The sequence below is a fragment of the Semicossyphus pulcher genome, unplaced genomic scaffold, assembly GCF_022749685.1.
Source record: "Semicossyphus pulcher isolate SPU_LCO1_2020_fin unplaced genomic scaffold, fSemPul1.0.p SCAF_17, whole genome shotgun sequence".
In the NCBI taxonomy this organism is placed as follows: Eukaryota; Metazoa; Chordata; class Actinopteri; order Labriformes; family Labridae; genus Semicossyphus; species Semicossyphus pulcher.
The window spans coordinates 11,541,756-11,557,878 of record NW_027211681.1 but is presented as its reverse complement, the minus strand read 5'-3'; the positions used below and the strand labels follow the sequence as shown (position 1 = coordinate 11,557,878).

Sequence of the window (16,123 nt, the reverse complement as noted above, 5' to 3'; positions counted from 1 at the left end):
TCACAACGTAAGGAGAAATAATTTGTCTTCACGTTCTTCAAATATATTTTTCTGAGATTTAGGAATCTCTTTATTGTCAATTCAGAGAGACGTTTAAAAAACAGCGAAAATAGGGCGTAAGTCACCTTAACAAGTACAACATGTAGCCAGTGCATTTGCTTTGCCATCACTCACACACTTGTTTCTTGACGGAACTATTTGCAGAAGGGACCGGAAACGCGGCGAATCACAACTTCCACACATGTGTGGTTCGGAATCAGCAGCGTTGGTTGCTGTCGTATGGTAGTTTAATTTACAGTTGACACTAATAACGGCAGTATCGCAATATAACTGTTGAACGGTTGTAAAGGCTACGTCGACAGGATGGCAGAGGTCGTTCAGCAGCGTATTGAGGAGAGAATCCCTGAGTTGGAGCAGCTGGAGAGAGTGGGACTGTTCACCAAGAAAGAAGTCAAGTAAGAAAACTTGAAAAGACTGTACATCACTAGTCGCTGTAATCAAGCTGAAAAAATGAGATTGGTGACAATTAGTGCCAGTTTACGGGTGTGTAAAGTTTGAAAACCACTGATTTATAGGACATCGATGGTTGGAATTTCAGCAACAAAGCAAAAATCTTCATATTCACATTAAAGAATACATATGTATATAGCATTGTCTGGATTTGTATCACTATTTTAGATCCATAATCAAGAGAGCCACCGCCCTGGAATACAAGCTGCACAGGTTGATCATAAACAAAGAGGATTTCATTGCATACGTTCAGGTACAAGGCCTTAATCATTTTTAAATAATGAAATATTGAGTGATATATTGTCAGAACTAACTTGATAATTGTGTTTATTTACAGTATGAAATCAACATTTTAGAGCTGATCAAGAAAAGAAGAGCGGTAAGTGGCACATAATGAACGAGTAAAAAGAAACTTTGATATCTGTATCTACTGTTAAACGAGGATTCCTTCGGTGGTTGATTTATATTGGGATATTCTAGTGGTAGATTATACAAACAGAGGTTGGCAGCTTGAGCGGACACTAACACCTTTTTTAACCATTATCCTCAGACAATGTCACACGATTTAACGGTGTCTAACTTTTGCTTTTGCAGCACATACATTACCAGTTCAAAAGAGATGAGATTGAGTTCCCCATCATCCACAGAATAAACAGTGTCTTCAGTAGAGCAACAAAGAAGTGGAAGGTACTGTATACAAACCATTTGTGTCTATTTTTCCTGTCTGTCAGTGAAATCAATCCCTCACTTACATATCATGACAATTAAGATCTGCTTAAAGAAACTGATTTCTCTTGCAAAATGTTGTATGATTTTCTTTAATCAAACTAACCATAATTATTTAAATATATATATATTATTTATGTAAAACAGGTCCACAATTGATCTTGAATGCATCACACCTTAAATGCACATTGAGTTAAGAGTTCAGTTCCTATGTTTTTAATGCGTTTCTCTGGACCGCTTGGTTATACATCTCAACATGTAGACGGATATGGATTATGTTTTTTTTTAACTAAGTGAATTATTGTAAGACTAAGTGATTTAACAGTTACAATATCTTCTTTTCCCACAGGATGACGTGCAGCTCTGGCTCTCACATGTTGCTTTCTGTAAGAAATGGGTATGTACTGATCTCATCACTTGCATTAAACACAACTCAGGCTAAACACTTTTGTTTTCTCATGCAAATAACAATCTCTTCTGGGTTTCTCTCATCAGGCCACCAAAGGTCAGATCAGCAAAGTGTTCTCCTCTATGCTCGCAATACACCCCGACAAGCCAGGTACTGAAGTTTGTAATTCTGAATCTGTTGTAACTCATTACAATCATTCACTGTAGTGTTTTAATGACATTTTCTGGCCTAATCGGTGCTTTGTAATTTGCTCTAGCCATGTGGATCATGGCTGCGAAGTGTGAGCTGGAGGATAGAAACTCCTCTGAAAGTGCCAGACACCTTTTTCTGAGGGCTCTGCGCTTCCATCCAAATAACAAGAAGGTTTATCAGGAGGTAAAGGAAGCCATTTTTTTCTTGTTTTATTTCAAGTTTTTACTGGAATGAATTCCTGTAAAACGGGGTGGAGGCTGCTGCTGCTGAAAAAGCAATTATTGTGACTGTGTCTTTGTACAATATATTTTTCTAATTTTCAACTTAACAACTCTGCCTCAGTACTTCCGAATGGAGCTGCTGCATTGTGAGAAACTGAGGAAGCAGAAGGAAGAGCTGGAAAAGGCTGAGATGGACCTGGTGAGTGTGTCACGGTCTGAACACTAACGGAGGCAAATGTGGAAACAGGCTCAGATTCACTGGATTTTGAGCTTTGTATTAAGTCCCTGAATATTCGCTCTCTGTTCTTTCCAGGGTGAATATGAGTTTTCTCCAGAAATCCTGAGTGCTAAATTGGCCGAGGTTGTGTACAGAGAGTCTACAGGGAAAATCAAAGGTATGGTTTTTAAAGTTTATTTCCATGACTGTATAAACACATAAAAGCCATGAAAAACAAAATGATTTAAAAGTCATGTTAAATCGTGTTTTTCAAAGTGGTAACATGTCTGGCAGGTTTGTATATCTTCTTAAATAAATAATACGTTTTAGGCGTGCTGCCTACATGTCTGTAAGCATTTAAAATCAAGGTCTTAAATATGCTTAGATTAAGCTTTTATTGCTTTTTTGACAGGACAGAATCCTGATATACACAAGAAGGTGGTCGATTTCTATTGTCTATTGTCCTCCAAACAGCTAACGCTGGTGTATTGCAGTCATCTTTGTGAAGATTGATGTAATAATATTATGCACTTGGCAAAAAAAGGAAAGTTTTGTTTTCCTCATAGATTTCTGTTCAGTTTAACAAATGAGAGCTCTACAGTTGTTGGTATGTAGGTTTTGCTAACCTTTAGACAGAGCCTGGCGAGCTGTTTCTCGCTAAGCTTAATGGCTGCTGGGTTTGGCTTTACATTTATGACAGAAATAAGTTTCTTGAGCAACAGAAAATCCCCCCAATATACCCTTTTTAACTTATTGTTTCTCATTTAATTTTTATTTTAAACAGAAGCCGAGTTTGTCATCTCCCTCCTGACCATAGCAGCCATCTTTGACTTCACCAAGGAACTCCAGGACTTTATCCTGCAAGAGTAAGGCACCAGCTCTCTTACAAAAGACTTTGTTTACTCTGTTCTAACACTATGATTCTCTTGCAAAATTTAATCACTAAGCATGAGCGCACCTACTCCCCCTCCCCTTGTTTGCAGCTTACAGTCTAACTACACAGAAGACAGCTTGACGTGGGATTTCATGGCTAAGCGGGAGCTGGAGGCTCCGGGGGCCGGAGAGGAGCTGCAGACAGCCAGAGGCCGAGCCTCAGATATCAACCGCAGAGAGGAGCGCTGTTGCCAGGTGTATGAGGAGGGGGTGAAGAGCCTTCACACCGGTAGGAGTTTATACATACATACAGAGAGAGTGAATAGACATGGTCCTTTTGGTTTTTAGTCTTAAATTTGGGTACCCTATAGTCATGCACTGCTTGAATACCCTCTGTTGACTTTATGTATCATTATAAGAAACCATTGCTGTGCTTGTGTGTTTTGCGTTAAAGAGCCCATGTGGACTTGCTATGCAGCCTTCTGCTTGGAGAGACTGAAGAGGAAGACCAACGTCCAGGAGCTGAAGGAAAAGGTGACACAGACATGTGTCGGTGGCTCCAGAGTTTTTAGAGTCGGCTGTTTAAGGGTGAATCCTGACACTGTTTATGTTTTTGTGTGTGTGTGACAGAGGCAGGAGAGGCTGCTGGGAGTGCTGCAGCGTGCCCACGATTCCTCGCTGCTGAAGGAGGATTACTATAAGAGCTGGGTAAGATCATGTCATTGTTTAATGTGTAGAGGGAGTCATAGGGGGTCAGTGATTGCAACTTACGATGGATTACATGGTGGCACGTTGTAGGTTCTCAGATCTGCCAGGAACCTTTTTGCTGTTGGTCAGTGTGCATCGTGTTGTGTTGCATTTTCCTTGGAGCAGTACCAGAAGTGTGGCTGAAACAGAAGAAAGTCTGAATGAACCCTGCCTTCATTTTGAAATAAAGTTGCAGATCCTGCTCTCGTCTGGAGATGGTGAGGGAGCGGCCAATGTTGCCATGGCAGCCACACGGCGCTACAGCCAATCAGTGTCAGTGTGGAGCCTGGGTCTGCAGACGCTTATACGGCTGGGAAGTGCAGATGTGGGCGGGCTATTCCAGGAGGCTCTCACACACGTTAATCCCAAGGTATATGGAGATTACACACACACACACACACTTATTAAACAATTCTTTATCCAGTCACATCAAGTTTGGCATTTTCTCCACTTACACTGAGTTCATGCAGATCAGCTGTTCTTCTTCTGCACCAGTGTAATTGTTCTCTATGGAGAGAGGAGTCACATGGGCACGCACGCACGCACGCACGCACGCACGCACGCACGCACGCACGCACGCACGCACGCACGCACGCACGCACACACACACACACACACACACACACACACACACACACACACACACACACACACACACACACACACACACACAAGCTCTGCTGTATAAGTGGGCCATCTCCTTGACCCAATTAGTATCTATTACATTATATTAAGTTCTTCAAACGTCTTCCCCCTCCTCCTTCTATATAAGAGGAAGCTGAAGACGCATAAAAAACTTTATTTAAGCCTTCATTTATAAACACAGGAATTATTATACAGGTACTTTGTGTAATTATTACTTATTTGAATTCAGTCACACCTTTTATTTAATATGAAAGTTAAATGAGTAAGATTACTGTTAAACCCTGTACTCCTGACAGATTAATAAGCTTTTGATGGAGGGCAAACTCATCCTTAGACATTACCGGATACAGCTCAGATGTGTCAGGGTATAAATGTTTGTGTCTTAAACATCAAGGGAGCTGTGAGCTGTCTAACTTTAACTTTCTGAACAGTTCTTAAAAAGCTTTAAAAAGGAAATATTTTGTGCGTTCATTTCCACAGGCTTTCTATAGTAGTGAGTAGAATAGCTTGTTGTTGTGGTGGTGGTTGGGGGGGTTTAACAACACTCTCAGGCCCTGAGAAGTAGCTGTGTGAGGAGGATTACTACACTCTGCTCATTAGTTAAGTCTTTTCTCTCGAGATAAACACGCTGTTTAAGTGTTGGGAAATAGTATAAACCCCTCAGGGGGTTTGTGTCTGGTATGTCAAACAATATAATGCTTCCATATTGCACGGCACGGACAAATAGATTAATGAACAACATGTGGAAGTTCTCTTTTTATTCACGTTGTTCGCTGCATTTTGGTGAATTGTTATGCACCAATTTGTGGCTTATCTGCATGTAGGATTATTAACTCTTCTGTCATCTTTTGTTAGGAGAAGTAACCTCTTCAAACGTGCATCTGGCTTTTATTCACATTAAAGATGCATTAATTAATGTGAATTAATTTCTAATTCTGACCCCATGGACTGTTGTAGTACATGTGTCGTACATGCTCCTCGTCATCTCAGCTACAAATTCCACCCGTCTCTGTCCGAGCAGCGCTCGAACATCGTTCCAAATTTGTCAGCGCCGAGTTTGATAAACAGACTGAATGAGTGATAAATACAACAAAGACCTCAGCAACGTAACATCCTCACTGTTTACTAACCCTGTTTTGGGCGCGTTTGTGACGTCAGGCGGTGACGCAGTAGAAAAGAGACCGAAAGGAATATACTCCACTTGCCACGGGACTGGAGAAACTTGGCATTTTTAAGTGGGTCTTCCCGGGCCGGAAAATCCCGAGTCAACAAGCTAAATTTAGGGGGGAAGAGGTATTAGAAGCCAACTAATCTTTTCTGTCCTGTTTTGACAGGAGAGTCTTCCTCTCTGGCAGCTGCAGGTCCAGTGGAGCGTGGCCAACCAGAGTCCTGAGGAGACAGAAGCCGTCTTCAAGGTAGTCCACCTGAATCCATCCAGCTCAGTCTGAGACTCCTGCTTGAGACAGTATTCTGTCACTACGTCTCATTTCTTTTGACAGCATTTAGAGTTATGTTTCCCTTCAGTAGAGCTCATGATACATGCCTAAATGTGTTAGTTAGTAAAACATGTTTAGTGCTCTTCTTCTAATAAGTTTCTGCAAAATCTAATAAAAGCACAACATAAAACTTAACAGCACCAGAAAATGAGAATCAATGCTGCAGCAATAATGTCAACAAATGTGTGAAGATAAACCTGTATTAGGAACATCAGGTGCTGTTTCACAGATTAATACTTAAAGATGAAGCAGAAAAGATTTACAGCCCTTACATCTGCTCGGGGTTTTAGCCTCTGAAACGAGACGCGTCGCAGACAGTTTGTTCTCTTGTTTGTTCCCAGAGAGGTCTGCTGTCTGCTGTAGCCGCTGTTGCCATGGAGATGAAAGAGAGCTACCTTGATTGGTCGTTCTCCACTGGAGGCTACAAGAAAGCAAGGAAGGCATTCACAAGGTAACAACTAATAAGTTTGTCTGCTCGCGTTGTTAATTTAAATGAAAAAGCCTGTGGTTAAATATACAACTTAAACTCTAGAGATTATAATCGTCTTGTGATGAAGCTGTGGAGTTTAAGCTTTTTCTTCTTCTGCAGCTTACAGGAAAACCGTCCCTTGTCGAAGGCCTTTTTCACCAGAATGATTCAGATCGAGAAGGAACAAGTGCGTACAGTTACACTCAACTTTACATACACTACTCTTTAATCTGACACCTTTATGTTAAGGTAAACATTACAATGACTAGTTTAAACTCCTTAAAGCTCCTGTGAGGAGTTTTCTGATGGTTATGAAACAGACTGAAATTAATTCTGATGCCTCTATATGAGCTACAAAAGCAAACCAGACCATCAGCAACAAGATTATTTCTATATTGTTATTTTTAATGCCTGAAGCTGCTGGCGGGGGGTAGGTGCCAGACGAAGCGATTAACCGCAGGCTGCCTTTGTTTACATTTTCCAGGGCAAAAATATAAACAGAATGATGCATATGAAAGTTAAAAACCTCCACTTAAGCATGTACAGGACAAAATCAGCAAAGAGATAAGAGGTACGGCTTTGTCCACAGGGGGCGCCAAAATCAACACAAACCAAAAGTTCCTCACAGGAGACATAAAAAGGAGAACTTGTGGAGACAGATGGCGGCCATTGATTTGTATTCCTGATAAGCCAGGACGATCAATAAAAGTGTTTTTTGCTCTTTTAAGGAGACTCCAAAGATGAACATCCTGAGGGATTACTACGAGAGGGCCCTGCAGGAGTTTGGCACCTCGGATGACGGTGAGTAGATTTTAAAGGAGTCAAAAGAAAAACTTTTGTTAGTTAAAAATATTTATTCACATATCTTGTTATTCAAGTATTAAGGACTACATTCCTTCTAACATTTAAACAAATAACCTGTCAGTGACAAATACTTTCAGATGTTTCTCAGATCTAGTTTGAAGATGAAACTAAAAAATGCATTCTTGGACAACTGGATCCCACACAAACTACTGGTCTGGTTTTGAGGAAAAAGCAATTAAATGGGTTATGGGAAGTTTTCCAATGTGTTCTGCTGTTTATATTTCCCTGCAGATTTGTGGCTGCAGTACATCCAGGAGGAGCTGGGACCCCTCGGACAGCCAGAGAACTGTGGGAAGATCCACTGGAGAGCCATGAAGTTTCTGGAGGGGGAGAGCGTGGAGAGGTTCACTTCCAAATATACTCTCCTTCAGACCGGACACTTATGAGCCGCCCTGAAGGCGTCAGATCCAACGGCCCGTCAGTTCAGATAGTGACGGCAAATGTTCCAACAACTGTGTAGACGTTTATCAGCTGAAGAATCAGCACATGTTTTGGAGCAGGTGTTCCTCTTGGTCCTGTAGAAAGCTGGTGCTAAGCCCATCCATGAACTGTTTCATTGCCTGTGTTGCAATTTCTCAAGTTTGCTGTCCAGCAATGTTGAGGGAAATGTTGTAATATTTAACAGCTGTGATTTCCAACACAAACCCAGTCAGCTGTTCGTGCTGCATTTGACACCAGACTGCTGTGGGACACATGTAGTATTTGAAGATGTCTATTTGAATTCTACATTTATATGACGAGACAAACTTTGCTGTTGTTATAATTATATTAAAAACAGTCTTTCGTTCTTGGGTGTTCTCTTTTGTAATCCTTCTGAGACACTGACATCACAAATACACACAGACTTAAACTCACACAGTTTTCTGTTTGTCTTAATGTGACAAAACTTAATCCTCTAAAATTCTCATCTCACACAATGAGCTACTGTTTGAAGTCGGCACTAATAGTAATCACTAAAATTCCCGCCTTTTATGGTACAAAATGTTGCCTTTACAAAACAAAGCCACACCTATTACGCAGCAGTAGTTCTACAGGAGTCGCACTAAACCTCTATGAAACATCTCGATGAGCGGCTAAAAAACTGCACACAAACGTGTTGATATTCACAGTTTTTAAGGACACTTAGTTCAAGTTCATGTGTTTGATTAAAGCAGCAGCTTCTACAATACTGTAACAGTTCAGAGGTGTAACAAAACCTTAACGGAATAAGAGCATTATATAAATTAATCATGATGTTGCTCTTTAAATATCAAATGTGATATCACAGGTGACTTGTCTTTTCTGACACACGTCGATAAAAGAACAATGTGGTCAATTTTAGGTACGTAAGTGGACATGCATCCATACATTTTGTAGTACTTTCGGGTTGTTTTCTCGCAATCTTGACCTCTTTATCACGTTTTCTCGAGATAACGCTGCACCACCGTGACGTCAGATCATCATAACTCGTATCCCCACAAAACAACCTTAGAAATAGGCTCAGCTTACCTCATCAGTGTGAGCAATGGTCTGTAACATCACAGTGACCAACCGACTGTTTTGTTTTCTAGATCGCAGGAAGAGTAGCCCGTTATAAGACAACAAGCTTTGTCATCTCGAGATAATAAAATAAATATCTGTATAATGGGAAAACCAGCTTTGTTATCCTGAGATAACGCGAGAAAACAACCAGAAATAACTTGTTATAACGGAAAAACAGAGTAAATTAAATGTATGGATAAATGTCTGCTTAGGGCTTCCGTAAGTATGACAAATACATTTATAGAAATTTCACTTCTCTAATAAAGAGTTTATCAAAGTACCTCAAAACCCTCCTATCATCTTTTCAGACACATCTGATTTCAGGGGAAAGAGCGTCTCCTGTTATCTTTTTAAGAAATGAGCACAAACTGGTTAACTAGAAGTTACTATGGCTAAAAGTTACTTTCAATAATGATCCCTTTACAAAAACAGGAGACGGAGCCCGGGGGACGCTGAGCATCAGCTGAAGTCCTCTCTGTCTGTCCCTGTCTGTTCATCTAATTGCCAACTGGCCAATAGACGGTTTCTGCTGATAAAATGGACAGTCTGTGCCGACACTGGGTATTTCTGTATCAGATAGCTGACCAGAGGAAATGTGTTAGAACTTTTTTTAGTCAACAGCTTAAACTTGAAAAACTTGCAATGAGATGATGAGTCACTTTCCTATGATGGTCTAAATGCTCAGAGGCTTTTAAACCCTCTGAGGAATACAATTCGGGGGAAACTATTTACAGCGATTACTATTAAGAATAAAAATTTTCAAGTGAAAATGTTGGCGAAAATTATCATCATCAGTACAAAATCTATCCATAACAACCTATTAAAACTGGACCCTGTACATGAACCTCTATGTGTTTCCCCCGAAATAATTTTAGGACAAAAATGTTGAAGTTACTTAAAGTGTTCCTCATTCCTGTTTTTTTTCCCATGATGCAGCAGCTGGTCTTTACAATAACAGTGTGCCAATGTATGTGTCAGGTCCCACGCCATCTCCTCCCTGTGAAACTAACGTTATATACTAATTAATGTACCCACTGTGTACTCTACCACGTTGGACACCATTGTTGGTCCACCTCCCCCCTGTCACCCCCGTCCTCGCCTTCACACATCCTCAGAGCTTCTTGAAAAGGATGTAGGTGAAGAGCACGAAAACGCCCGCGGACAGCAGCCCGATCACACACTGGTGGATGGTGATGACGTTCTCCAGGGCGTGGATGCGCTCCTCCATGGCGTTGGTGTGGATGTAGTCATAGATGGAGGCCCCGATGCTCCACACCGCCCACACAGCATCCACCAACGCTTTCATGGTGGGAGAGACCATTGAGAGGGCCGCCTGCAGCCGGGGGGCCGGCCGCATCCGCTGCTTATTGGACCCTCTGCACTACAGAGAGAGGAGAGGGTGACAGAGTGAGGAGGAAGCACTGTGTGGGCAATATTATCAGCAGCAACAGCACAGTTACATTCCTACAACCATGAACAGAACACATGATCCTCTGCATCCGAGAAGAAGACTGTCTGTTGGAAGAATAAAACTCCTGATTAAAGCAGCCATTAGTTGATGTACTTCACTCTTTCTATATCTTTTAATTGCGTTCAGTAAGCTTCATTTGTCTTAATGTTATAGGGCAAATGTTGCCAAAGCATCAAGCAACTTTCTGTGATGACATTAGGTGTTATATTTCTTGACAGGCTTTTTATCCTTTAATCAAGACGGATCCTTTTTCGTTTATTTATTAGTCTACTTAATGATCATTTATTGTCTTTATGATGGTGTGTTTCTTATGTAGCTGCTCCTAACCAATTGGCCCTTTTGGGATTAATAGTAAAAGTTTAAATGGAATTAAATCAAAGTTATTGACAAAGTAAGTTAAGTATTAACTTAAAGTAATTTTATTGTTGCAATTTAATTGGGTTTTATTGTTGGGTTTTTGTATCTCAGTGGATATCACTGAGATTCAATTACTTGAGTATTGTACTTAAGTACAACTTTGAGGTATTATTACTTTACAAGAGTGTATCATGCTATTTAATACTTTTATACTCACCTACATTCACCTGCAGGTGTAGTTACTCTGCAGATTGGTTCAGCATATTAAAGTATTATGCATTTTTAAACAAGAAATTTCCCATGATGCAAAGTAGGTAAACAACCTCTGGCTGGCCTAGCTGCTGATTGAGTATAATATTTTACTTCAAGACTTGTAGTGGTGTATTTTCACAGTGAGGTCTTGCTTGTGTTACTTGCCTGTTTTAGCAACTGCTACAAGCTAACTTTCAACCATAAGTCGTGATTTTGTTTTTCTTTATGCCTTGTTAGGCTTATGTGTCTTCACATTCCTCTCCCTCTGCTCCAATAGTGGACTCTCACAACACATGCTGACGTCATCACAGTATTAATAAACTGAACTGGCTTCACATGATCCTCCTTTTGTTTCCAGAAAGATCAGAAAACTCCAAATCTGCAGTGCAACAGGAACCCGAGTTTCAGCTAAATGAGGAACAAGACGTGGTGTACACTGAGATCAAAACGAACAGGCTTTATGGTTAAACAAGACATTTGTTAATGGACTCAAAACTCACCCACGGGTGTCAGATGTTAATGTGACGACACAGATGATGCTGGACATCCGCCCTGCTGTTGCTGGTGTGAAGAAATGTCTTGTTTATTACACGCCGGGCTGCTCATGTCAGGTACAAAGTCGGACATCGCTACTTGGTGTCAAATCAATATCAATGAAACACGTTGCTTCCGGTCAGCTGCTTAAAAGTAAAACAATTCTCTACTACCATCAAGCACAACGTTTTATAGCAACAGGTAGAGCATAAGTGAAAATAAATGTGTCTTGAAAAATAAATATACCGCAGAAATGTACGACGTACAAAGTAAGAATTGCTGTCCAAATTAAATTGGGACAAAGCATCAGTCCGTGTATTTTATTTTGATAAGAAAATAGCCAGTTTTCCGGTATTATTGGTAGCTTGCCTACATGAAGCAGCTGACTGAAGCCATATGAGAGCGTCACTACAGGCGCTAGAAGTGGAGCATGACCTCGAGAGGAGAATAGAAAAGGACAGAATATAGAATATAAAAATAGATTACAACAGAAATTAAAGGACAGAAAAATATGTATGAATAAATACAAACCATCAGAATAGATTAGAATAACAAGAATCACAAAATAGCACAAAAGAACAAAATATAGGCTACAGTAATAGAGAAAATGCAATATAGCAATTCATTCAAATTTCAGTGGAGGGATCCTTTTCTCGGGACGGACATGCAACAGATGATAGATGTGTACAGAGTCATGACATGACAACATGATAATAACACAACACAAAACACAACATAACATAAGTTGTAATAGAAACCGCGCTGACTTTTTAGAATATTATGATAAAACTACTGATTAAATGAGTCCAGCTGTTTCAACCCCTGACGTTTAACTCCACGTGATCCTACTCAGTGATCTTTTAGGAAACAATAAAGGTTGTGTTTGACACACGCATGTAATGAAGTGTCATGGCGCGTCGCCGCCACCAGGGGTCGCAGCCCACTAACATGTCACATGTGAGGTGTGATGAACCTGGGATGTATCTCGCCTCCTGAGCAGCATCGATAAAAGAGGGGAACACCTTGAGAGAACAGCAGACGAGCCGCCCCGGAGCCGCCGGAGACCGCAGCGGAGCGCGTGAAACGGGCGCGTGCGGCGCATGTGGACGGGCAGAGCCAACACACCGCAGGAATGTGTGCAGTTACAGGCAAACACACATGCTCGGACATTACTCTGTACAATGCTCTTGGCCGTTTTAAAGTCCTCTTTCAGAATAATTGGGAATACGGGACCACAGTGCTGCGCCCCCGACGGAAACCTATAATTGGAGACGAGCCAGTGACGCGCTGAAAATAACCAGTTTACCACTTAGCACCGGTCCATTTTGGGGAGGGCCCAACACGAGGGCGCAGCACCATATATCAGCTCCTTCCAGCTGTTTGGGAATACCCTGCTCATAATATCGAGGCTGCAGCATGGTGGTAGCAACAACAGGCTCCTTTCCCATTCCGTCTCCCTGGCTGTCTCCCTCCAGAGTGGATACTGGGTGCCTGGCTGGGTGCTGGGAGCGCACCGGGATCTCTCGGTGGGAAATGCAGAAGCTTTTTTTTTTTTTTTGAAGGGAAGGAGGGCGGGAGGGGGGAGACAGACTGGCACAAGACACTGTTGCGTCTGTAATGTTTTTTCTCCTTGGACAGAGGGGAACAGATAGGCCGGGGGCACCGGGAGACTTCTTAAGAGACAATTCGTTCCCCCCACCCTCAAAAGGATAACGTTGCTAAATCTGGGATTCATGCAACACCAAGTGATCAGTATTACTAGGGCGGCGGTGGTGCTGGATGGACGATGAAGTTCAACTTCGCTTGCAGACGCAGTCTCCTGCAGGCAGCCAGACAAGCAGCCAGACAGTCTGCGCTTTCTTTCTCTTTACGCGAAGTCCCCACATGGCTGCGGGATGCTGACACCTGTCCGGTACGCAGGTAACAACAGCCGGGTAGCATCACCTACTTCTCTACACACTCTGAGACAGCAGATCAGTGGGTATGTATCGGCGTGATCAAAGATCAAACCCTTCGCATTCCTTCATTAACTCGTCTGGAAGTATAATCTTGTGGTACATTCAGAATCTTGATGTAAACCTTTGGAGTTTCCTCCATGTAGCGTCCCCGGTGATGGGACTGGTGAGGATGATGTGTGAGTCAGAGGCTGGGTCTTTGCGGGCAAGGTGAGTCCTCAATTTGTTCAACTGGCCTACAAAGTCCCAGTTTCCGGCTCATGTGACCCCGAAGTTAAAGAAAATTTCATATTCATCTTTTAAAGAAAAGAAAAGGGAAGAGATGGGAAGTCGTACTTAGATAGAAACAGGCCATCTGGGCTAGTTTTTCTATTTAAAATTATCATTTTAAAAGCGTGCGTTTCTTCGCAGAAAAGTCTCACTATAACGTTCGACAAGGTCAGTAAACGCATCACAGAATATACATGAAACATGATGTGATTTATGACGATTATTAGGGGAAATACTTTTGAGAGAAAAACGCACAAAGGAGAGTTTAATGAGGTCACCATAAAGTCAGTGATAAATAGTATAGAGCCATTACAGACTGCTGGTAATATTATAAGAATGTTATCCTTAATTGCATTAAATGTTAAATGAGACTTTAGGCGGTAAACTGCACAAGGAATAAAGTGCAAACAGCTGTAGGTACTCAAACAAAGGGAATGTAAAGGTGTGTTTAATAAACCATCCAATAGCTCAAAGGTCACACAGTGACTGCCATTGCTTAATAATTAGTTAAAACCTTTGATTAGCCAAACTCGACATCTAAAGCCTCGTGATAAAGTGACAGAGAAAACCAAAGCAGAGGTTGTCTCTGTCTGATGCATACAGTGATGAACAACTTTCACATGTCATTTCTCTCGCGATAAAAAAAAAAAAGGGTCTGTGTGTCTCAGCTGGCCTCATTCTGCTGCTCAGCTCCTGAAAAATAGTTTTCAAAACAAATCAATTTTTTTCCCGGCTCCTTTTTTTAGCCCAATCAAAAATAGGCCAGATTAAAAAAAATAAAAGAGTTTAATTTATAGGGAAAATCAGTTAATTGAATTCATCCTTCTTCAAAGAGCACGCATGATGAAAAGTTATATTTGGAACATTACAAGCAAATTACTCGCATCCTCCCTTAATTTAAAGGAGCGATTCACTCCTTAATTTAACTGTTTCGGTTGAGCTCGAACTCTCCATTTACAAACTGAAGTGAATTAAAACACTCAGTAGTCAAAGGCGCCCATACTTTTTTTTATGTCCAACAACTGTGTCAAGTGAGGAAGAAGTTGTTTTGGAGGACTGTTTCTATATCTGTCCTGACCCTAGCATGCCAAACATACCTCACTAATGAATTTAGCATCCTGACACAAGATGCTTTATGTAATTAATAGAGCGGAGGGTACGTGGTGGCATCTCCGTGCTGCAAGTGACACATAGGTAAGACATTTGCTGAAGCATGGGATTTGTGTTTTAAAAAGACCTTGGTGATTATTAAAGCACACTTAAAGCAGGCCTGTAAATGGTATCACACACAGATTATAAGTAGTTAATCTTTCCGTCGGTTTTACTCATTAAAACGTTAATAGTTGATCATGAGTTAATTGTAGGTTGTTTATAACAGATCAGTGTCAGGCCATTTGTTTTTACAGGCCTGCTACTTCTCGTTATAATAAGTTGTCGTAAAGGAAAGTTGACACTTTGTCAAACGTATTTATGCTCAAATTAAATTCCTCGCGATTGTAGGTTAGACGCTAATGCTAATTAAAAGTATAAAAATTATAAAACATATTGTAATCAAATATAGAGAGAAGGAAAAAGTGCTTCTAGTGCACCTCAGATCGGTGGAGATGCACTCAACTATCATCACAGATTCCCACTAAAGCACAATGATACATCACGAAAAGCAGATAAAATCCACTCGGGCCAAAAGCTCTCCATATATGCTGCAGGAGAGCACGAGCCAGCGCGAGCATGAGAGCTGAGGGCCTAGTAAGGGAGGCTCGGTGGAATGAGCCTGGTTTGAATAAGCAGCATGGCTACGGGGAGCTCTGGGAGAGTCACCAAGTGTGCTGATTAAAGTTGTGATATTAAACAGTGCTGGCTGCTACCGCCTGCCAAGCCTCTCTCTCTCTCTCAGTGGCATTTCACATTGTTTAAAAGGCCCGATCGGACTCATCTCGCCACTTGCTGCACGGTGTTGCTTACATATTTTTATTTTCCACCTCGCGTGTCTCGTATTCTCTGTTTGCAGGCTTGTAGCCGTACTTTAAATAGGCTTTCGCTACATTTCCCAGGTGGTTTTCTGCTCTGGGTCACCGGGTTCGCTCAGTCCTCGGCTTGACCGTAAATTTTCAGAGCATGTGTGTGTAATTGTGAGCATCATATAGAAAACCTCGCCGAGGTAGAAAGCTTCACATTGTGTTTACCTTTTCCGTGAAAGCTGAACTCCTAACGAACACACGGAGCGCTCCTTCTCGGAAATTGTGCTCTGAACTCATTCAACCCCTTTTAAAAGCGTCACTGCGAAACCCAATAAAACTCTGCCATTATAAATATACAATTCATAAATACTGGAAAGCACACGTGCTTTCTGTGAAATATATGACCCAGGCCCTTTTAAAAGGTCAAACTTTAAAG

The 16,123-nt window shown here is 41.4% G+C and overlaps 1 protein-coding gene across 1 annotated transcript; it reads left to right on the top strand.

Moving 5' to 3' along the window:
- Nucleotides 1–246: 246 nt before the first annotated feature.
- On the top strand, nucleotides 247–8,156 carry utp6 (UTP6 small subunit processome component). The gene is made up of 19 exons (XM_069666703.1): nucleotides 247–455; nucleotides 679–763; nucleotides 848–889; nucleotides 1,105–1,197; nucleotides 1,586–1,633; nucleotides 1,732–1,795; nucleotides 1,902–2,020; nucleotides 2,180–2,257; nucleotides 2,372–2,453; nucleotides 3,060–3,141; nucleotides 3,259–3,437; nucleotides 3,603–3,682; nucleotides 3,779–3,856; nucleotides 4,086–4,265; nucleotides 5,875–5,955; nucleotides 6,378–6,487; nucleotides 6,626–6,692; nucleotides 7,234–7,306; nucleotides 7,601–8,156. Exons 1-19 carry the CDS (start codon nucleotides 364–366, stop codon nucleotides 7,753–7,755), a joined length of 1,788 nt encoding a protein of 595 aa, XP_069522804.1. The 5' UTR covers nucleotides 247–363; the 3' UTR covers nucleotides 7,756–8,156.
- Nucleotides 8,157–16,123: the final 7,967 nt, after the last annotated feature.